Raw genomic sequence first — 24,383 nt, 5'->3', positions numbered from 1 at the left:
CAACCAAGGCCATATGTCTTTGTGCAATATCCCACATCTGGATCTGAGCAACTATTCCTTCATGGTATGTTTAATCTGCATCTCTCCCCCATGTTTTCCTGTATATGGGAAATTATATCTGGAGGCTCAAGGAAGCCATTATTTTCTCTTTCTTTCTAGGTCATACTTGTGATAACTTTCCAAGAATGGCTCAGAATTCTTCTTGCAACATATAATAAAACACATTTCAATTGTACAATTCTCTAAGACCAATAGTGAAAAATTAATCAAATCAAATGTCATATTTTAAGTGCAGATATTTCAAAGTTTTTTGTTTTTTGTTTTTTCGGTTTTTTTGTAGATGGACACAATACATTTATTTTTATTTGTTTATTTTTATGTGGTGCTGGGGACTGAACCCAGGGCCTCACACATGCGAGGTAAGTGCTTTACCACTGAGCTACAACTCCAGGCCTCAACATATTTTATAAACCCAAATTTCCTCAGTCATAAAAGATAGAGAATAATTGGTAAAGATTTAATAAGCATTGCCTTTAATTCCAATGAAAAAAATCAAACATAGTTAATCCCACTTGTATTTATTTAAAGGGAATGAAAACAGGCAGAAGAACTCTAATCTTTCACATACTCTTTTTTTTTTTTTTTTTTTTTTTCCATACTGGGTCCTGAACCCAGGGCCTTGCACATGCTAGGTAAGTCTAAGATTATATATATATATATATATATATATATATACACCTACCACTGAGATATATATCTCTACCTCTTTTTATTTTGTTTTAATACAGAGTCTCACTAAGTTGCCCAGGCTGGCCTCAAACTTGAGATTTTCCTGTGTCAGCCTTCCCAGTAGGTGAGGTTACAAGTATGCACTACCATTACCAGCTCACTTTAGGAATCTTTACTTTCTGATAGGATCATTTTAACAACAAAGAACAAAATATTTTTATCACATTTCAACTTCATAAAGTAAATGGAAAAAGAATAATTCTTAGTATTTTAAAAAATAGTAAGAAAAGAAGGGCACAGAGGCACATTTCTGCAATCCCATCATAGTGTAAACTTAAAATAAGTACTGTACAACAGTAAATACAAATTGACAAAGCCCTATAGTATAATTTAGGATCATCCCTTTCCTGCTGCTATCAAATTATTAATTGCCCTTTTAACATTTTGTCCGACCATTAAAATAAGCTATAAATTAATATGCTAATATTAATTGTGGCTCTGCTGAGCTCCTACATTCCCAAACACATCATGCTATTTGTGTGTTTCTCATACAAAAATTCCATAGTACAATGGCGAATGTGAAATTCTAGGGTGTAAAGAAGATAGTGGTCAAAGAATATAAAGTTTCAGTTAGCCAGGGGAATAGTTTTTTGAGATCTATTACACAGAATGATGACTATAATAACTATAATATAATAACAGTGTATTGAACATTTCAAACTTGAGAAGATAGTAAATTTCAAAAGTTTACACCACAAAAAATGATAAGTAAATGAGTTGATGAATATGTTAATTAACTTGACTTACATTGTATACATGTTATTAACATCTCTCTGCTCCCCATAAACACATACAATTATAATTTGTCAATTTACAATTTTTGAAAAGCTCCAAAACCGGTACTTTAAATAATAAATATGATCACCGCCTTCAACTACCTCTTTAATACATTTCTAGTGCAAAATTCATTGTTGTCTAAAATGTTTTTGAGAACCATCAAATGCCTAACATCATATAAAATCGTATCTATGATATTCTCTTTATCTAATGACCTCATATTAACATAAGATGAAAATGGGGTTGTTTTCAAAATGACTTATTTTAGTAAACCAATGCAGCTGCCCTTTACCACAATCCTTTTCTAAATATTACAGTACATCCAATTCACTAAATTTTCCTACAATTTTTCCAACTCCCAATACCACATCAAGAAACCACCTTAAAAAATGTAACTCATCTATCAATAGTCATCTAGATTCTGTATTTACCTTACACAATTCTTACAAAATAATCATCTCTGGCTCCATGACCTCAGACCCAAATTCTTTCAACAATCTGGCATGTGGTCTGCCTAAACCTGGCAACAGACTCACTGAAAATAGCAGGACATTTTCTATCTCTTCTCTCTCTTGGGCTTTGCTTTCCCCTTAACCATGTGTTCTTTCCTGACAAGATAAATCTTGACAGAGAAAAAGAAAAGTTTCTTTCAATATTATACTGACTTCCCTAAATAACTTGTCTAATTTTTCTTTCTTGCTATGGCAATATATCTTTTCTCAGATATCCTTGGCCTTTTCTCCAACCTTTAGTGACATCTCAATCTTTAGTGCCATCTAGACTCCCGCTATCCTGTCATTTTCCTTAAGAGTGCTGGTCCCTCTTTTAGATTCATTATCATAAGAACATTGCCACTCACAACTTTTTTAAAGGTTTGAGATCAAAGAAGTTTCAGAGGAGTATGATGGCTTTTTCAACTTCAGGTGCTTCCCTTTTTATTCTCCCTGAAAAATGTGAGGTTGTGCTGTAAAAAAAGGCATTATTGGAACCTCCTGATCCATTCCCCTCTCAACACTCTAAAGTTAGGTTTCCTAAAATACACGTGTGACTGTGCTCAGTAGTGTGCCCCTTGCTATTATGAATTCTATGATGATAGATCACTTTCTTCAAGATTTTCAAAACTTTCTTAACTTTCCAAGAGGTAAAAGCATCAGCAAGTCACAAATGTATTTTATATTCTGCTTTTAGTGAAATGAAACTGCCAATACATATGTCAGAACAGATGTCCTCTGTCATGGTATATTCTGCCTCTGATCCACATCTGTAAATTAATACTCAAAAGCATCATAATATCCTCCAGGTGACAGTTAATTCTCACACAAGTGTCATGTCTGCTTCACTGTCCTTTCATACACACCCAAATTTTCTCCATCATTCATCCAATTTCTGTTTTGAGGGTTTCCATAAAGATGTATACCTTACTTATGCTCCTTGCTAGTCAAATCTTCTCCTATACCACACTCTCTAAATTTCTTATTTTTATATAAAATACCACATCTTGATAATAACTTACATTGACAATTAAGAAAAATTTGGTTTAGAAATGTAAATTTCTTTCAAATTATTTTAATATAGATATTTAAGTTCAAAATCTTCCCATTTGTTACTTTTTTTTTTTTTTTAAGCTCAAAACAGAGAGGAACAAAGAATTAGGAAAGCAGTCCAGATCTAAGTTCAGAGACAATCTGACCTGAGAAAACTAAATGTTTAAAATTCAAACTTCAGGTAAAATCATACAATAAAATACTTTATAATAATGACTTTTCAGTTATTATGACATAATAAACTCCCATAATTATTCATTTACTCATTCATTTTTTTTTTCATTTATGTACTTTTACATAATGCCATGTTAGGGCTATAATTTAAATTGGTTTTAATTATATCCAATAATGTAAATCTCACCATCCATTTTTTTTAAAGGCATTTTATTTTTTATGTACTGCTATCTTAGATTTTAGAAATGATTTATCTAATTTTTCCTTTTACACCAAATGCAATTTGGATATGGCCATTATTATTATTATTAAATAAGTAGACTAATATCAACATAACTAAAAATAACAAATTAATTCACTTTTTATTAGAGAATTTTTTAGTAAATATACTATATGTATAATAGGCCTTTTAAACTCCAGTAGAAAGATGTTTTAAATGTGTGAATAATTTCCCCCAATCCAATTCAATCATCTGAACAGGTTTAAAGAAATATGTTATTATAAAATAGCATAGGTGAATAGGCTTTAAAATGTTAAACAAAGACAGAGAAAAGAATAGAGCAGAACATCCATGTTATAAATGCAAAGAAATGCCACCTTGGAAGTTGCACATTATGGGAAGAGCAGTCAGATGTAGGTCCTTTTAAAAGACTACAAGCTTTAAAGTGGGCATGGTGATACTGAGGGAGAAAACAAGAAACAAAAAGAACCAACCAAAACGGTGTAGGGAGGAGGTGTGGGGAAAATGAGAAAGGGTGAAACAAAACCCACATCAAATCCCCTCAGCCATACTGGAACAGAGGAAGCCAGAAGAACAAGCTGGCATGAGAGCCCAGCTCTCCAGCCTATTTGGATTCCAGATGGTGACTACCTCCTACCTTTTTGGTCAGCAGGGTGAGGGGGCACATGTGGGTACTTGGAGGGCTTCTTGATATGGAAGTTCACGTTGTCCAGCTCCACGTTCAGGCTGATAGACGCAGCTGAGTCACTGTCCACTGTGGACTGGAAACTGCTGACTGAGGTGCGCTTGCTAGGACTGGCAGAATCTTTTAGTGTTGGGGAGGGGAAAGAAATATAGGGAGAGGAGGGGAGTAAAAATGGGTTTTATCAGGGTATTGGAGGAAAGGAGAAAAATGTTTTTTTTAATATACAAGCCCAATGTGCAATACCAAAATGGATACAGTATTTTCATGTACTTCTGTGTAGACTTAATAAAATTTGAACAAAATTAAATATAAAATCAATTTTTAAAATGAATAAGTATATTGGAGGTTCTGCAGAAAGAAAGTCTGATATCATAGGGAAGAGGTGAGAAAGTTATCTGCTCAGAGTTATTTTTAAGCTGCTGCAAACTATAGACTACGGTAAAATCTGAAAACATCAGTTGCCTAACAAGTTAGTATCTCAAGAAAATACTGTATCTAAGACAAGGATTGCTACTAGATGTTTACATACGGTTGAAGCCATAAATTTTAAAGCAAATTTTTTTTCAACGAAATAAATAAGGCACTCATTTTATCATACACACATAATGATCCATTAAAAACTAAAATGTTAGAAAGTAAAACTCACTAGCCAAATTATCGTCACCTTCTTCAGCTATCTGTTCTGTGTCGCTGTCATCAAACTTTATGTCTTTAAACCAGGATGGCTCAGAGTGTCCTTCCACAGAGTTCACGGAGTCACTGTCCGGAGAAGGTGTCTCAGAAAATTCTGTACTCTGAAAGTATCAAGACAGGATCCAAGCAACTGACCCTCAATGTCAACGATGTTGGGGGTATCACACAACAAATAAATTGTACCCAATATTTTTATAAACATAACAACTGAGTAAATTTATTTAGAAAAATAAACAAATTAACAAGAACTAAGCTATAAAATATTATAAAACAGGCAATTCCATTGTTAAAACTGTAATTTTAATTAACTAGAAGTCTTAGGTTAGCATGTTACAAACAAAATATTTCTTTGATATAGATTTTACAGGGTTTTATGTCATCCTTTAGTTATCAGAAAAGACTACACAGCATCTAGTCTAATCCTGAACAAACTCTAGGTCACATCCTGAAAAAATAACTGTTATATTTTAACAAATATACACCAGTCTTCAGGGTCATTTCTAACTACTGAGTTTCTCATTTTAGGTGCTAGGGATGTGCCTCAATGGTAGAACACTTGCCTGGCAGGGGTCAGGACATGCATTTAATCAATAATACCTCAAAAAAATTTTTTAAAAAGTTATATAGTAAACATACACACACTATATATATATTTAGTGTGTGTATGTACTTTATATATAAATATACATATATGGTTATATAAATATTTTTTAAATTTTCTATCTTTAAGTAATTTTCATTTCCCTTGAGTTAGAAAAAGATATTATTTTATCATCAGTGCACAGTTTAATAGTACTAAAGAGTCAAAATCTGTTTCTATTTACTTTCCATTTTTCAATCATTTTGTTATACATGCAACTTTTAGTTCTAAAAACAAACAGTAAAACTGAAAGCTATTAAATGACAAATAAACTATAAGTATAAAACTAAGCCAAGTTTAAGCAAAACCACACCAAATAAAGTATTTAATCCTAATAGCAGGTTTTCATCATTACTACCTTACTTTAAAAAAAAAAAAAAAAGATATTTAAAAAGGAAAAAACAGCATTGGGACTAGTGGTATAGCGCAGTACAAAAAAAAAAATTGTAACTTTCCTTAAACAGCAAGGAAAATCTATTAGAAAAAAAAGTTTCTTTGGTTAATTCAATTACTTTTTATTCTCACTGATGAAGAAAGACTTCAAAACAAGCTTGTTACATTCTCATTAGGAGTAAAAAATGAAGATTACCTGCAGTGGTCTGTAGAGTGCATACTCATCCCTGAAAAGCTGGTCATGATGACTAACACAATCCAGCCAACGTCCATCAACCATTGCTTGTCCAATTGCTATAGCTTGTGCCCTAAATTAAGAGCAAGAAACATGAAATATTTTAAAAGTCAGTCAGAATAATTTTATAGTATAAGACATAATCTTTTTTTTTTCCAGTTCAGAGTTCAAATTTCAAATTATCCTTGGTCAGATAAGGAATAAAACAAGAGCGTGGGGAGACTGGATGCAAATTAAAAAATTCCTCTAGATACCATAGTAAAGGATGAGAACCTATGGTAAGGCAGTCCTAAAAACCTTATTTTAATTACAGGAAATACTCAATGCATGCACATACTCCTCTCCTTAATGGAAGAGTAAAAACATGCTAAAAATAGCATGCCTCCTACAAAGAACTTACAGTCTTGATGAAAAAACAGTAAATATTACAGATATAGATATAAAATGATGTATGTGTGTATCTGTGTATGAAAGAAACATACTCAACACATTTTATTATGTGGCATTTCAGTTTATAAAGCACTTAGTCAACATTTATTTCTTTCCCAAAGTTTATTCACAGGACCAAAATATTTCTCCCATGTTGGAACTAAAGGGCCCAAGTCACAAAAAGATTGAATAATTTTACTAAAGTCACAAAACTAAAGAGATATAGCAAAAAATTGGAATCCAGTTCTTCCCTGTTTAAAGTTATTTCTCTCTTATTTAAACATTTGTTTCTTCTCATAAGAGGAGAAGCAGCTCATCTGAGCAAGTTGTAAAACCTACGGGAATGTGTTTGTTAGTTTGAAAGGTTTTAGGCCCTTTCTGTTATTCTTTTGATTTGTGATCCTCCAGACATGGCTTATAAATCCAATTCTCAACACAGGTTGTAATGTCTAGATTGGAGAACAGTAACAGAAGAATCTTTTAACCTTAGAATCTAGCTACGTTCTCCAATCTTGCTTTACTAAAGAGTTCTAAGTTTGAGGAATTACCATATGCTTCTACTTTTAATAAGATAAACTTTGACCCCCCCCCCCCCATATTTGGCTCCTTCCAACGATTCTCTACTGGTGAAAACCAGATGGAAGGAAAGTTGACTAATTAGTTCCCCCAAACCATCAAATACATTAAAAAAAGGGAATCTACAAAGAAATGTTATCCCTATATCTTCAAATATGTGTCCTCATTTAAAATAAATTAACAAATAATATCAAAACCTCTTTCTTAAGATCAGAATACCTGGTAGCAATATGTCCATTTCGGATTAGCCAGTTAACCAGTTCCTTTCCTACAATGCAATTGGGATGGGTTCTCAGCCAGTACCGGTGATCCTGAAACTCCATTCCACTACTGTGATGGCAGATTTTTTTCCACAGGTCCTTTAACTGAACACTGTCCTGCAATACATTGAGAGCAAGTGTTACTCATAAGAATGCTATTTATCTGTACAGATGCTTTCCTGTGATTTTCACATTCATAAAAGGAACTTTGATTTGCATTTCTTTAGAGCAACTAATTTATATGATTTAATATAAATGACGCATACATGAGGAACAACTTTAACTCAGTTCATCTAATTCCAAGCATGACTTTTCTCTTAAAAATCAATGATCCCAAGTACTATATTTTTGGATCAATGGCACATATTATCCATCTCCTAGTTAAGTACAAAATATATTCTTCTTTTTTGGAAACTGGAGAATGGTAGAAGATGGTGACAACAGACAAATCACAATAATCTAAGGTAACTGTTCCTGGTAGCCTTCATTCCACCATATTCATTCCACCCTTTTCAGCACCACCCAACTGCTAGATAAATCTTAAAAAAAAAAAAAAAAAAAAAAAACTTTATCCATTGCTCAGCAACTACAGGTTCAAATCTAAACTTGAGTGACCAAATTCATTGCCTTTCACTGGGTAGTCCCAAATAACTCCATTCTCAATGCCCACACTCCAACTTAAATTTTCTCCCAATTAATAAATCCTACTTTATTCCTTGGAAATTCCATGCTTATTCTTCTCTCTATACCTTTCCTTACATCTATATATAAGATTCACTTTACTACTTATCCAAATCCATTCCGTCCTTCAAAACATAAAGCTCAATACCTTTTCTGACACCCTAATTAATGATCAATTTTTTAAATTTTATATCATTCTTGACACTCTTTTTTTAGTATTAAGACATATATGTATTTATTTTACCATTAAAAACCTTTCTATTGATTTGATTTCTACTTCCTGAATTAAAAGTTGAGGATAGAAGCCATATCTTTCATTTCTTTGAATCACTCTGTGGATTTAACACATGATTTTATATATAAGCAAATGGAAGAAACTAAATATTATCTCACATAAACTGAATAAACTGTCTCAAAGACTTCTCCATGTGTATAAGAAACTTGTTTCAGGGGGCTGGGGATGTGGCTCAAGCAGTAACGTGCTCGCCTGGCATGTGCAGGGCACTGGGTTCAATCCTCAGCACCACATAAAAATAAAATAAAAGATGCTGTGCCACTGAAAACTGAAAAATAAATATTAAAAAAATTCTCTCTATTAAAAAACAAAAAAAAAAACATTCTTCAAATTTTAAACAGCAAGCTGGAACCCGAGAGTTAAGCTCTCTTATATTATGTAGGAAACTGAATTCTGATCTTGCCAGAAGAAAGGGGTAAAAAAAATATTAATGCAATAAGTAGAGAAAGAATACTGACCAGTTTCTCAGGTGATCTGAGTAAAAAGTTAAGCTAATCATTTCTGTTTAACTGATATGCTATTTCATTTATGTTTCTTTAAAAAAAAAAAAATCAATGAAATAGACATCCTTATGATCAAAACTAGCAATGGGTCAAAGACAGTGTACTAGTACCAGAAGAATTTTGCGTTCATCCTCAGTGGTCTCTGTCCTAACATATGTTCGGTTAGCCTGGGGACTGACAGATGTCTCATATGAAGGTACCATAGGAGAACCAGATCGATCCAATGACAGGTTAGTAATGCTGGCTGATCTGGAAACAAACAAACAAACAAAAAGTAAAATAGCACTTCTAAATTCATCTATAAATAGAATACAGTAAACATTCATATTTAAATAAATGCTTACTTGCCAATGTTAAGGGCAATTTTATTTTTTTATTGATTTTTAGTTATGTATATAAGACAGTAGAATTTATATTGATATAATTATACAAGCATGGAATATATCTTGTTCTAATTAGGACCCCATTCTTATGGATGTACATGATGTGAGATTCACTGTGGTATGGTCATATATGTATACAATAAAGTTATGTCAGATTCATTCCACTGTCTTTCTTTTTCCTATCCTTCATTCCCCTTTGTCTAATCCAATGAAATTCTATTCTCCCCCTACTCTCCCCCTGTTGTGGCTTAGTGTTCACATATCAAAGACCTTTGGTTTGGGGGAATGGGTTATTTCAATTAGCATGATAGTGACCAGATGAATCCATTTACTGGCAAATGTCATAAAGTCATTCTTCTTTATGGCTGAGTAATATTCCATTATGTACATGTATCATATTTTCTTTATCCCTTCATCTGTTGAAGGGCACATAGGTCGGCTCCATAACAGCTATTGTGAACTGTGCTTCTATAAACATTAATGTAGCTGTGTCACTATAGTATGCTGATTTTAAGTCCTTTGGGTATAAACCAAGGAGTGGAATAACTGGGTCAAATGATGGTTCCATTTCTGAGGAATCTTCACACTGCTTTCCAGAGTGTGTGCACCAATTTGCAGTCCCACCATCAATGTGTGAGTATATCCTTTTCCCACACCCTTGTCAACATTCATTGTTACTTGAATTCTTGATAACTGCCATTCTTCCTGGAGTGAGATAAAATCTCAGTGTCCTTTTAATGTGCTAGAGATGTTAAACATTTTTTTCATATATTTGTTGACCATTCATATTTCTTCTTCTGTGAAATGTCTATTCAGTTTTTTGCCCATTTATTAATTGGGTTATTTGATTTTTTGGTATTAAGTTTTTTTTAATTCTTTGTATATCCTGGAAATTAACACCCTATCTGAGGTGCAGGTGACAAAGATTTTCTCCCATTCTATACGCTCTCTCTTCATGCTCTTGATTGTTTCATTTGCTGTGAAGAAGCTTTTTAGTTTGATGCCATCTCATTTATGGGTGTGAGGACAATCTAGCTGTGACATCTTTTAGCCCATTGATTGCCAGAGCTGATTCAGCTGATTTGGCTGCCTACGTGGGTGCCCCCTTACTCGCTCACCACTTCTTGTGTGTCCTCCCCACTGTGTGCTCAATTGAAGAGGATGACCTTCTCCAATAATGGAGGACTGTTCTTCAGTCAAGGGTATATTAGTAGCTGCATTGCCCTCCTAGAACCTCCAAACAAGCTCTCAAAGGCACTTTTAAAAGTAGTTATGATGATTATGTACAATGTCATTATTGGGAAAAACTAGGTGAAGGATACTCAGAAATTGTACTATCTGTGCAATTTCTATGTGAGTCTAAAATCATTTAGAAGTTTAAAAGAAAGTAGAAAGTAATTATGGAAATATTACAGAAAAATAATTATATAGTTATATATCAGTAATATTTCAAAGGAAGTAGATATAAACACTTGTTAAAAATATTAAAAATTAGGGGGTTTTATAGAGAAATATAAAAAATGGTAACTAAATGTAGAAATAATATTACAAATCAGGAAGAAAAAACTATGGTTCAGAGGTCAAATCCATCCTGTTTTTCTACAGCTCAGGGAACACCAATTCTGAACCCCAACTAAGTGAAATGTTATGTTCAAAAAAAGAATTCCTCTTTTCTCATTAGCAGACCTACATTTAAAATATTGTCCCCAGTTATTATTAAATTTTCATTTCATCAGTTAAAAAAACTAGTGAATATTTGCTTCTTCTAATGACAAAAGTACTTATACATACCCTTAAATGATTTATAAGTGTATTATCAACAGCATCAAGCAAGCTATTTAAAAAAAAAATTATGTAGCTAAAAATTTACTTTGCTTCTACCTAGGAAAAATGAAACAAAATTTTAGCTTCCAAACAAAGGATAAAAGGCAGAAGCATCTCTGTGTTAGATACTATGTAACCCATTCATTAGGGCAACACACACACACACCCCTTATTTAATCCTCACTGTATTCTGTAGAGTAGGTATTTATAGTTCCTTGTTATAGATAATGAAAGCCAGAATCAGAGCTTTAGTTAATTTTAGGGCAACTCAGCTAATAAGAATGAGGGCTGCCATTCAAAATTAGGTTTCAGCCGGGTACAGTGGCACACTCCTGTAATCCCAGCAGCTCAGGAGGCTGAGACAGGAGGATCGTGAGTTCAAAGCCAGCCTCAGCAAAAAGTGAGGTGCTAAACAACTCAGTGTAGACCCAGTCTCCAAATAAAATACAAAAAATAGGGCTGGGAATGTGACTTAGTGGTTGAGTGCCCCTGAGTTCAATCCCTGGTACCCCCCCCACCAAAAAAAGAAACTAGGTCTCAAATGAAAACCATCTTCTTTCCAATATAAAGATTTTAAAATATTTTTAAATAATTTAAGAAATTATTCAGAGATTTAGCAGAAAGTCACTATTAATGATTAACATATCAAATAACCTTTAAGCAATATTTTTAAAAATAATCAGCTATTCATTTCTTGGCATATTCTTTTAGTTCAAAGATTGCCACTATGTCTTACTCAATTAAAATATCTCTTCCAGTTGGAGCATTAGTTCATGCATTCTGCTTTGTCTATGTTCTAACCATCCTGCATGTATGCTATTACAGTGGCAGTAAGAAAAAAGCAAATTAGTTAATTTTGTTGTCAAAAGCGCTAATGAATATGCTAGTGGCAAGAATGCTGATGAAAATTATAAGCATAAGGGCTGCCACTCATTGAATAAATTACATCTCTCCTAAAGACCTTCATCAAACTTAGAATTACTTCAAAACACATGAAGATATATTGTAAACACAGCTATCTCTTTGAGTACATGCCCACAGGAATACTACAATTTATCTTATTTTTTTAAAACTTTCCACATCCCTCTGCTGTATTTCCTTCCTTCTCTTTATAGCAAAACTCCCATTTCCAATTATTCCTCCATCCTATTTTAAACCCCAACCAACCCACTGAAATTACCTAGTATACTTTAACTCATCTTACTTAACATTTCAGCATTTTAACTCCTTGAAAACCTTTCTTCACTTTTCTAGTAAGGCAAACACACCTGGTCTGGTGTTCCTCTCGCCTCACTGGCCTCTCCATCTCCTTCTTTATTGGGTCCTCTTCACTTCCCCAATCTCAGTCCTTGGTCCTATCTCCTCTTTTCACACTCACTCTGCTGAAGATCCCCATCCAGGTTTATAACCTTAAATACCATTCACATAATAATGACACTCAAGTTTATATTTCCAGCCTGTACCTCTTCCCTAAATTCTGGACTCATATATCCAACTGTCTATTTGACATCTTTCTTGGATCTCTAGAAGGTGTCTAATTCAGCTTGACACCTGTTAGTCAGAACTGTTAGTCAGGCATTGTGGCACATGCCTATAATTCCAGCAACTCCAGAGGCTAAGGCAGAAAGATCACAAGTCCAAGGTCAGCCTCAGCAATTTAGTGAGAGCATGTCTCAAAATAAAAAGGGCTAGGAATGTTGCTCAGTGGTAAAGCACCCCCTGGGTTCAATCCCCAGTACCAAAATAAATAAATAAAATCAAACTGTTAATCCCTGTCTTCCTCCATCTCAATTAATGGCGATTGCAATTGCTCAAGTCAAAAACCTGAGTCATCTTTGAATTCTCTTCCTGTTGTGGCCTACATTCAATTGACTAGCAAATGTCATTATGTCTATACTCAAAATGTATACAAAGATCATTATTAGGAACATTGGTAAAAACAGAATACATACAACACATCAGATGACAGAAATTTCTTACCATTATAATTTCCAGAATTTATACATGATTATGTAAGGGACCTTAATTTTTTGTTCTAAGGGAACACACTTAAATATTAATAAGTAAAAAATAAGACTTCCTGTTTCTGGCCTGACATGTAAAAATCTTAGAAATTTTTACTCTGTCCCAACAACCAAAAAAGCTAAAAAAACTGAAAAGTCAGCAATTCTTCATAGATCTGTCAGACAAATGAGATCACAGGACAAACTGCTACTCCAATCATAAGAATGAGACAGGTGCGTACAGAGAATAACAATTTACTGGAGCAGAAACTCACAAGTAGAAACCTCCCTGAAAAACAACTCATTTTAGGTAGAAAAACCTGAACTATAATTGACAAATTACAGACAGCTCAGTGTAAATAAGCCTGAAAACTCTAGGTGGGCCAAGTATTGGGGAGTGGGGCATGTATTTGTGAGTTTCATTTTCAGGAGTGCTACCAAGTCCTCGCGGTGAATGTCAAAGAAAAAGGCCCTCCAGCTCCCCACCAGCAGGGAGAAAAAAAATACAATTTTGAATATGACAGATCTTTTTAATAAGGCCTTCCCCGAGAAGAAACTATTTTATTAGAGCCTAACCTAGTAAAATAGCAGACCTAAACACTCCCCCCTCCCCAGGGGAAGAGAAATACCCAATACCAGCCCCCTCTAAACCATCCACATGGGGGAAGAGAAATACACAACTCTAGCCTCTTCCAACCATCCTGTCCCACCTAAGGAGGGCAAAGGAGGGGGGACAAGGACAGAGGGATAGGGAAGTACTTAAAAAGTTTATAGTCCCATGGCACAGGCTCACCAAAAAACTGAGACTTAACCAAAGGAGTCTGAAGATACTTCCCCTCATCCATGCCTTATCATTACATGACTAAAGAAAGGCCTATTTACTGCAGTTTCTTTCACCTACTACATCATGTCTAGTTATCAACCCAGAAGGCATACTAAAAGGCAAAAAAAAACCCAGTTTGGAGATATAGAACAAATATGAGAAAAAATTGGGTACGGCACAAATGTTGGAATTATCAGTGCAAGAATGTTTAACAAAACTTGTATGAAATCTAAATGAGGAAAACTACAACACATGAATAAAATAAATTAAAGAATAAACAGATATTTCATGAATAGGAAAACTCAATATTGTCAAGATGTTAGTTTCTCCAAACTTGATCTGATTCATTGCAATACCAATCAAAAACCAGCAAGTCACTTTGTAGACATCAAAAAAGTAACTCTAAAGAATATAAGAGGCGGCAAAACACCCCAAATAGTCAACACACTATAAAAGGAGAAAAAGTTGGGGAACTGATACAACCTGACTTTAAGATTTACTATAAAGTCACAATAATCAAGACAATGGTATTGGTAAAAGAATAGCCAAATAGGTGAACAAAACATAAAAGAGCCCAGGAATAGACTCACATAAATTGTCAACTGACCTTTGACAAAGGAATAAAAGTAATACAAAGGAGCAATTAATCTTTTCAAATAAGTTTTCAATCTGAAAACTCAACTGTCCATCCACATATTAAAAAAAAATAAATCTAGAAAAGAACTGATACCCTTCACAAATTAACTCAAAATGGATCATAGACATAATTGTAAAAGGCAAAACTCCTAGAAAATAACATAAGAGAAAATCTATATGATCCTGGATATGGTAATGAGTTTAAAAATATGACACTCAAGTCACAGTGCATGAAAGAAATAATTGATCATCTGGACTTCATTAAATTCTTCTGCTCTGCAAAAGACAATGTCAAGAAAATGAAAAGACAAGCCATACGCTGGGAGAGAATATTTGCAAAAGACACATCTGATAAAGGACTATTATCTAAAACACAACAATATGCTAGGTGTGGTAGTACATGCCTCTAATTCCACCAACACAGGAGGCTGAGGCAGGAGGATCACACGTTAGTGAGACTGTCTCAAAATAAAAAATGGAAAAACAGTGGGCATGGGGGCTGATGATGTAACTCAGCAGGAAGGCACCTCAGGAGTCAATGTTCAATGTGAGTAATGCCAAAAAAAAAAAAAAATTTTTAATTAACAATGAGAATTTAAAAACAATAAAGTTTTTTGCTGTATTTAAAAAAAATAAAATAAAACAAAATTTTTTAAAACTCAACAATGAGAAAATAAACAAACTGATTACGGATGGGCAAAAGATTTTGACATCTCACCAAAGAAGATATACAAACCACAAGAAGGCAGATAAAAAAGATGTTCAACATCGTATGTCATTAAGAAATGGCAAATTAAAACAATAATGAGATACCAATATACATCTATAACACTGGCCCAAATCCAAAACACTGGAAACACCAATGCTGGTATCATGTGGAGCAAGAGAAACTCTCATTTCATTCCTGGTAGGAATGAAAAATGATATAGACACTTTAGAGAACAGTTCGAAAATATCGTACAAAAATTAATCATGTTCTTACCAAATGATCAAGCAATCAAGCTCCTTGGTATTTATCTGAATAAAGTAAAAATTACTTATACACAGGTATTTATAGTAATCTTACTCTTTCAATTGCTAAAACTTGGAAGCAATCAAGATGCCCTTCAGTAGGTAAACAGATACTGTACAACTGGACAATGGAACATTAGAACATTATTCTGCACTAAAAATATCAAGTCATAAAAGATATAGTGAAAACTTTAATGCCCATTACCAAGTGAAAGAAGCCAATCTTAAAAATCTACATACATTCTGTGTATATAATTCTGGCAAAAAGGAAAACTATGGAGACAATTAAAAAAATCAATGATTATCATGGGTTAGAGGGAGGGATGAACTGACAAAACACAGCAAATTTTTAAGGCAGTGAAACTACTACTCTGTATACTACAATGGTAGATACATGTCATTTTGCATTTGTCCAAATCCATACAACCTACAATACCAAGAGTAGACCTAATGGAAACTACAGACTTTGGATGATAATGTGTCAGTGTAGGTTCTATAATAAATATACCACCATGGTCCCAGATATTCACAGTAGTGAAGGGTTGAGCATATGGAGAACAATGGAAAAGGGCCTCTGTACTTTCTCCTCAATTTTGTTATCAGCCTAAAACTACCATGTAAAATAAATCTGATGAACTAAAGAAATAAAAGATAACAATGTGTGAAACATACTCTCAAATGGTTCAGGAAAAAAATGTATGTGCATGTGTAAAATGACAGAATAGGCAAAAACAAATAAGTAAATCTTAATGAATATATGGATACTTATTTTCTTATTCTTGCAAATCTTCTGCAAGTTTGAAAGTTTTTTAAAACAATTAAAAATTCAAGAAAAAAACATTCTCCCCATCTCATTCAGAGTAAAAGTCCTGACAATTAACTATAAAACTGATCTACTTCAGACTCACAGGATTGTTTCTTATTAGTTGCTGGGAACTTGTCATTCTTGTTTTTTTGGTACACTCTTACACAAAAGGTCCACAAGGTTTCGTTCTCTCCCATCATTCTCTCACATCCTTCAGGTCTTTTTACTAAACTAGAAGACAGAGGATGGTGTAGGTCCCAATATCTTAAGTCACTGATGAATACTGGAAAGAGCTACTCAAAGAATGAAAGCAAGAGCTGACCAACAAAAAGAAAATGATAGTTTAATTCAGCTTTTAGAGCTGGGATTATAACAAGCAATCACCTTTTTTAATGCTTGTTTTTATTACAATGACAGGAAATAAAAAACAGACACAGAATACAGTGTTTCCATTTAGCATTTACCTATTTCGAGCGGGGGATTTCCCAGCATCCTCCTGAACAGATACAAGTCTTGTTGAAAGAGCAGTGTTGGAGGAGTCTGGATGAATCAAACTATAAAGAAAATAGGAAAATATTGAGATCGCTTGGAACAGTAAAAGGCAAACCCAATTCCAAGGAGATGCTTTAACATTTAAAAGCAAATTAAATCTTTTCCCCTGAAATTGGGGGATTATGGGTCACTTTTGCACTTGCTTGGATTAAGGTGAAAACTGTGTGTGATTATCATATCAAATGTCAAAAGAATGATAAAGTTTTTTAAGTATACCAAACATTAAGAACACCAATAGCCAAACACGGTGGTGCATACCGGTAATCCCAGCAACTCAGGAGGCTGAGACAGGAGGACTGTGAGTTCAAAGCCAGCCTCAGCAATAGCGAGAAGCTAAGCAATTCAGTGCAACCCTGCCTCTAAATAAAATAAAAAAATAGGGCTGGGGATGTGATTCAGTGGCCATGTGCCCCTGAGTTCAATCCCAAGTACACCCCCCCAAAATAACAATAAAATAATGAAATTAATTGGATCAGTGACTTACATGATAACTTCCCAAATCACATATATATAAGATGGAAATGATTTGGGAAATATGAGTTCCAAAACTTTACTCTGTCCCCACAGCCCACTAGAATAGCAAAATAAGAAGCAAACCTAGGTCTAAGAGCAGGTTCCACCTCTTACTAGCTGTGTGACCAAATTCATTATTTAATCTTTCTGAACTTCAGCATCTGCATCTGTCAAAAGGAAAAAATAGTGCCTACCAAAGAGGTATAATGAATAAAAGAGAATGAATATTAAATAATTAGCACAAAGTCTAAAACTATTATTCTACCTTTGATATCTATCAAACACATCTCAGGAAGCTATCATACCTGGTTTGTTTTATAAAATTTATAGCCAGATCATACACAATTAAAAGATATTAGTAATTAAAATAAGCAAGAATTGAAGACTTTCTATACTTTGTACTATATTATTAAATATAGAATCAATTTTTTAAATTTATAATAGGTATGTAAGATATAAAAAATCATGATACTACAAACATCAAAAGATTCATCAAGTAATTTAAGAAAAAAGAACACTATCACTGATTCCAAAGTACCTATGGTCCCACCATAATTTATTTTGTATACTTCTGAAGTTTATATAAATGAAAGGTTTGTGGATGTACGATTATATGACACATCTTTTCCATTTTATATTATGTCCCTAAGATTCACACATGTTCAACTATAGTGGTAAGTGGTTCATTTTTTTATTTGTTTAAATATAATGTACAGTAAAATTCCTCACTTCCTTAAGATGTAACTGAGAAAATATCTCATCAGAAAAATGTTGATTAAAACTCCAAGCTCTTTGATATGGTCAGATTTGGTATTATGCTTAAGAAAATTATGTTGCTAGAGAAAGCAATCAGAAACTGATGAACCTAGGACACTAATTCAAACAATTCTAAGTAACTTCCAAGTCACTTCCCCTACTACCAGTCCATTTAGACCTGCAGAAAGACAGGAAATGTACCTTTGGAAGGAAAAAAATCTAATTTCATTTAGAAATATGAATACAAATCTCATGAATATTATCCATAAAAAGATTTCATTAGGAATTATTAATCTCAGTGACTTCTGTTGCCTATTCATCAAATATCATGAAGTTTATATACATGCCATGTGCTATTCTTGGTGCCAACAGTAAAACAGTGAGTGAACAATAAAGATATAGTCTCTCATCTTAAGGAGATTATACTCTAATTGGTCAATAACCTCACTACCCATAAACATCTATGATCCTGCTGGAAGTGAACCAAGGAGAAAGGAGAAAATGGTGAATTTGAAACAATTCAAAGAATAAAAGTCAACCAAAAGCACTTATAAGTCAAGAAACTTAGTATTTCTCAAGTTTAAATAAAATTATATTCAAGTGACAGTACCTTTGCCAGGCCAAATCATCCTCTAAGAATATGTTACGGCTGGCTTTTCTACTCCCAACAGGTGTTCGGGGTTCACTGGGATCAAGTACAGACACAGAGCAAGCAGAATCTGAAAGAGCATTCAAATCTTCCCCAATGGAATTACTGTCTGTGGAATGAGCGTAACTTAAGGCTATTTTTCTACAATACGTGCAAGCCCGGAGGTCTCCTGGGAGGAAAAAAAAGAGAGAGAGAAAAGGAAAATGAGTAAAAAGTAGCAATACTATATTATTTAAAATATTTTAAATCCTTGGGTTAACAAATAATCTAATAACAGGGAAATGTCTTTAAGTCTTAAAAGACTACCCCTCAAAAAAATTTTTTTTAAATATTTATTTTTTAGGTGTAGATGGATACAACACAATGCCTTTATTTTTTATGTGGTGCTGAGGATCAAACCCGGGTCCTGCCCGTGCGAGCCAAGCCCTCTACCGCTGAGCCACAATCCCAGCCTCCCAAATTTTTTTAAAGAAGTAAAATACTTCAGCTGACTCTGTTAAATATTTTAAGAATCATCACTATAATAAATTTATCCAAGTGTCCAAATTACTTCAAATATTTATAACAAGGTAAGAAAATCTGACCCAATAATACTGGAAAACTGTGTTTGTAAGATATCTTTTCAAAATTGTAAAAATGAAATAAGGGATCTATCAAAGGTAGGAATTTCAAGCAGAAAAAAATTTCAATACAGTAAATAAACCATGTAAATGTAAACAACACAATTTCCCTAGGCAACAAGTGAGGAAATTAAAGTTTCTATTATGAAGCCCTGAAGAGTGGCCTCTAGAAGGGTACACAATTTTGAAACAAACTAAGAAAATGGCCTAAACACAATATGATATATTGAAATAAACTTTGCTGAAATTCTTATAACGAAAAGTTAAAATAGAAATGAAATGTACTTGGGAGAACAAACAAGATTACTTAATACTTCTAAATTATTTTTTTTTAGGATGTAGTCCTGCCCAAAATATTATTTTCTACCTTGTTTTTCTAAAACAATGTTTTGTGTGATTCCGTAACAATTTGGTGTATTAAATATGGAGGTGAAATAGTCATATGCCACATAATGTTTTGGTTAACGAGATCACATAATACAATAATAGTCACATAATGGAGCCGAAAAACTCCATTTTGTTCTCCCCATCTGCAGTGCTGCAGATCAAACCCAGGGCCTCACACTTCTGAGGCAAGAATACTACCACTTATCTGTAGCTTTGGCCCTTGAAAAATTCTTATCACCTGGTGATGTTGTAGCCATCATAATGTTGTAGGGCAACACATTTCTAATGTTTCTGAAGCTGTTATAAATAAATCTACTACTCTGTAGATCTTATAAAAGCATAGCACATACAATTACATATAGTACATAAAAGTTGATAATGATGATAAATGACTATGTCACTGACTTATGTCGTTATGATTCTACACTTTATCATTATTTTAGAATGAACAACCTTTTACTTATAAAAAAATTTACCATAAAACAGTATACCATGTTGGATCAGTAGCAGTCTCTCAATTGTTCAAGGAGCTATGTTGATACTCAGAAGGCTCAGATAGAAGGAACACCTGAGGCCAGAAGTTCAAAACCAGCCTGGGCAACTGCAAGACCCCAAAAACCCAATCCACCCTACCAAAAAAAAGGGCCATAGGGATCTATTAACCAGCACCATCCAGGTTGGTTTAAGTATATTCCATAATGTTCACACAAAGACAAACTCACCTAAGTGATGCACTTCTCAGAACTTACCCATCATTAAGCAACACAAGACTATATTTAACTTTACATATAATTTAACAATTCTACCTTAATTATTTATTACCATTACTACTAAAAATCTGAAGTGACAGAAAAGATTTCTAAACGTTCACTGTATTGCTTTTGCCATAATTTCACCAACTATAATAATACCTCTGTTTTATTTTAAAACTACTATTATATAATACTTAATTTTATTAAACTGCAGTGCTGCGGATCAAACCCAGGGCCTCACACTTCTGAGGCAAGAATACTACCACTTATCTGTAGCTTTGGCCCTTGAAAAATTCTTATCACCTGGTGATGTTGTAGCCATCATAATGTTGTAGGGCAACACATGTATCTTAATCAAAATAAAATGTCAGTTGTTGACATACTAATTTCTGTCACCACAATTTAAAAGATAAAATTGATTAAAACTATTAAGAAAAATAGATCTGCATCCACTTCAATCAGGACCCCAGAAAACAGTAACAAAGTGAACACCAGTCTAGGATAATCAAAGCACTAGGATAACTACCATTAACTGACCAAGGCAGAATTACAGTGAGGATGTGAAATTACTTCCTTCCTAAAAGACCTACAGTTTACCATTACAAAAGCGGGTTTGTTTCTTACACTATTAAAGGAAATCTCCCTGAACCAGTCAGCTCTCAAAACTAAAATTATCAAACCAATAAAGACAGTCAAGCCTGACCAGGAAAGTTTCATTTCATTAGAACATTCATCAGCAAAGGCCACTACACATATAAGTGTATTATATGATGGAAACATAAAGGCTGATGAGACACAGTCCTGCCACCAGAGAACTCACACTTTACTGGAGATGATGGACATATATAATTTTAAAATGCTGCATGATGAATGCATAGATATTACTTTTACTATTACCATAATAATTGCTTAATATTCATGGATCCTTTGATATGTGCCAGACATTGCTCCAGGTATTCTACATTTATTCAGGGTCTCAATGTGCAATTGTGCACTAAATATATTATTCCCATTTGTGATGGTTAAGCTTAGGTCAACTTGGCTAGACAAGGGGTTTGGTCAAATAATCTAAACAGTTATCTGGGGTTGAGGGGTGCAGGGAGTATGATTAATATTTACAAATACTGAAGTAAAGCAAATTATTCTCCATAAGGCAGTGAGTCTCATTCAATCAGTTAAAGGTCTGAGGAGGTAAGACTAAAGTTTCCAGAATAAAAAGGAAATACTGCAAGGCAGAAATCCTATAGGAGTTTTCAGCCTGCTAGCCTCCTTGAGAATTTCAGACTTGCCAGCCCTTCACAATCATTAAATCACTTGAGCCAATTCCTTAAAATACAGATAAACTTCTCTCACTCATTTGCTCAGTGTGTGTGTATAACTCCATTCATTCTGTTTCTTTAAAGAATTCTCACTAATGTAGATTTTGGTACTGTTATGTTTGAATATGAGATGTCCCTCAGAAGCTCCTGTAGTAATGTAGTAATGAGGTGAAATGACTGGATTGTGAGAGCTGTAACCTGATCAGTCTAGCCTAGTTTAAATGGACCACCTGGTAACTGTAGGTAACTTGTACGTGGCTGAAGGAGGTGGGTCATTAGGTTCATGTCTTTCCTCTCTGCTTCCTGACCCCACCATGAACTAAGCAGCTTTCCTCCACCACTCCCTTCTGCCATGAAGCTCCATCTCATCTCAGGCCCAGAGCAGTGGACTCAATTGACCATGGATTAAACTTCTGGAACCAGGAGCCAAAATAAACTTTCCCTCCTCTATATTGTTTTTGTCAGGTATTTTGGTCACCAGACACACAAAGATAACTAGAACTGGTAAAAAGAATGGTTCCAAAGGAAAAGAATTTTAAGGATAAGGTTCCTGAATGGGCTTCTATGTTTCTAGAACTGGTTCTCTGATTGGACTGAAAGGCACTAATGATTTTATTTCTAACAGCAAAGAGAATATTGATAATCTATGGTGTGCTTAGCAATACAAACATGCAAAATATCACCTATGTATGGATACTCCTAATCAAATACTTATAAGACGCAAGATTATGAGTTACGGGATCCAACATGGCGGAGAGTGGGGAGGCAGCGCTTTCAGTACCTCCGAAACAACGGGGTCAGAGAGACGCATGGATACGCTTAGATTCGACCTGCTGAGAAACTCCTAGCAAAATTCCACTAAAGAGAGACCGGCCGGGAATTGGTAGGATCTTTGGAGGTGACAGTTTGCCCTAGACGAGTGAATCTCCGCCACGCAGCGCAGAGGTCCAGACCCGCCAGCTGCTGCCCGCGCAACTCAGCGACTGTCGGCTGCCCGGCACGCAGCCCCCCGCGTCTGGGAGGATAGCCTCCGCGGCGCAGCGCAGCAGGAGTGGTGCAGAGACTCTAGGAAGAGGTCTCTCGCCAAGCCTTCATGAAATAGCGAACCGGGAGCTGAAACCAACCAGAGACAGACCAGTCCCACCCCTCCATTCGGACACTCCGGCAAGGAGCCTGGGGCCCGCCATAGCAGACAGGTGACATCACCAGAGTTCTACGACGGAATTCCTTCCCAGCGGAATCCACGTTAGCAGGTGTGTGACTCCCACCCCCTCCAGATACAAGCAGCCAGGAAACCTCGGGAATCTCTCCGGGGGCGTGTCTGTAGGGAAGCAGAGGGGATTCCAGATCCCCACCTCCCCTTAACACCAGCGGCGACACCCAAGATCCTAGCCGCCAGTTTCTGGGGGCGTGCCCACCAAAGGGGTCCGGAAAAATTAAACTGTTGGTTCCCAGATCACCCCACCACAGCACTGGGGCTTAGATGAATGACAGAGAGGGTGTTCATCGTTCGGGATATAGGACACGCGGTGGGGCTGCAAGTGTAATCAGATCCTTGGGGAACCGCCTCCGGTGAACAGGACCTGGCTGGCTGGCTGGCAGGAGGAACAGGGGGAGGGGCCGGATAAGTGAAAGGGCTCTGGACTAACAGGATTGAGAGACTCCCAGGAGCGACCTTACAGGGATTTCTGTCAGCACATAGAGGGCAGAAGCTCGGCTCGGAGGGCACAGCTCCACCTATTGGAAGAGAAGAAAATGGGATTCAGCCATAGAACAGGGGATGCCAGCATGGCACAGATCTGATGTCATCGGAGAGCGGCCGAGGAGAGAACTTCATCGGTGCCAGCGGTGACGGAAACAGTTGGTCAACTGGTAGGGAGGGTGAGTCACAGATACCCGAGTCTCTCTCGCTTTGTCGGGGAGCCAGAGGGGAGGAACGGGGCCGCCACCCACGCCCGCAAGGTAGGCAGACCTGCGACCAACCTGCAGATCAGGCCCAGCGGACTGCGGGCGTGGTAGGAGGGGCAGGGCAGAGCCGCCGCCCGCGCCGGCAAGGTAAGCAGACCTGTGACAGACCGGCGGATCAGGCCCAGCGGCCTGCCAGCGTGGTACACACTTCACCCCAAATGGAGTAGGGGCAGAGCAGAACCTTCGCCGGCGCCCAGATCAGGCCCAGTGGCCCGCCTGTGTGGTGGTCACGTGACCCCAATTGGAGTGGGGGCGGAGCGGAACTGCAACCCGTGCCCGCAAGGTGGGCAGACCGGCGACTAACCTGCAAATCAGGCCCGGCAGTTCGCGGGCGTGGTAGGAGGGGCAGGGCAGAGCCTTCGCCCCCACCTGCAAGGTAGGCAGACCTGCGACAGAATGGCGGATCAGGCACAGGGGTCCGCGGGCGTGGTAGACACCTCACACCAATTGGAGGAGGGGCAGAGCAG

At 35.8% G+C, this 24,383-nt stretch overlaps 1 protein-coding gene across 13 annotated transcripts in view; it reads right to left on the bottom strand.

Annotated features, from left to right (window-relative positions):
• Positions 1 to 24,383, bottom strand: part of Pikfyve (phosphoinositide kinase, FYVE-type zinc finger containing) — an 87,286-nt gene that overhangs the window by 43,183 nt on the left and 19,720 nt on the right. For 7 of the 13 annotated variants that reach the window (XM_058578139.1, XM_058578137.1, XM_058578138.1 and 4 more), the window contains 7 exons: positions 18,832 to 19,039; positions 16,865 to 16,954; positions 9,026 to 9,164; positions 7,396 to 7,553; positions 6,133 to 6,244; positions 4,857 to 5,004; positions 4,163 to 4,330 (listed from right to left, as the gene is read on the bottom strand). In XM_058578139.1, coding sequence (XP_058434122.1) covers positions 4,163 to 4,330; positions 4,857 to 5,004; positions 6,133 to 6,244; positions 7,396 to 7,553; positions 9,026 to 9,164; positions 16,865 to 16,954; positions 18,832 to 19,039 — 1,023 coding nt within the window. Of the gene's footprint in view, positions 1 to 4,151; positions 4,331 to 4,856; positions 5,005 to 6,132; positions 6,245 to 7,395; positions 7,554 to 9,025; positions 9,165 to 16,864; positions 16,955 to 18,831; positions 19,040 to 24,383 lie in introns of those variants that run through there. The other 6 variants (XM_058578146.1, XM_058578147.1, XM_058578142.1 and 3 more) reach the window with 4 other exon arrangements.

This window comes from Marmota monax, unplaced genomic scaffold, assembly GCF_021218885.2.
Source record: "Marmota monax isolate L192 unplaced genomic scaffold, Marmota_monax_Labrador192_F-V1.1 WCK01_AAM20220418_F8-fsc00095, whole genome shotgun sequence".
In the NCBI taxonomy this organism is placed as follows: Eukaryota; Metazoa; Chordata; class Mammalia; order Rodentia; family Sciuridae; genus Marmota; species Marmota monax.
The sequence above is the reverse complement of the archived record's forward strand: the minus strand, read 5'-3'. Positions and strand labels throughout refer to the sequence as shown.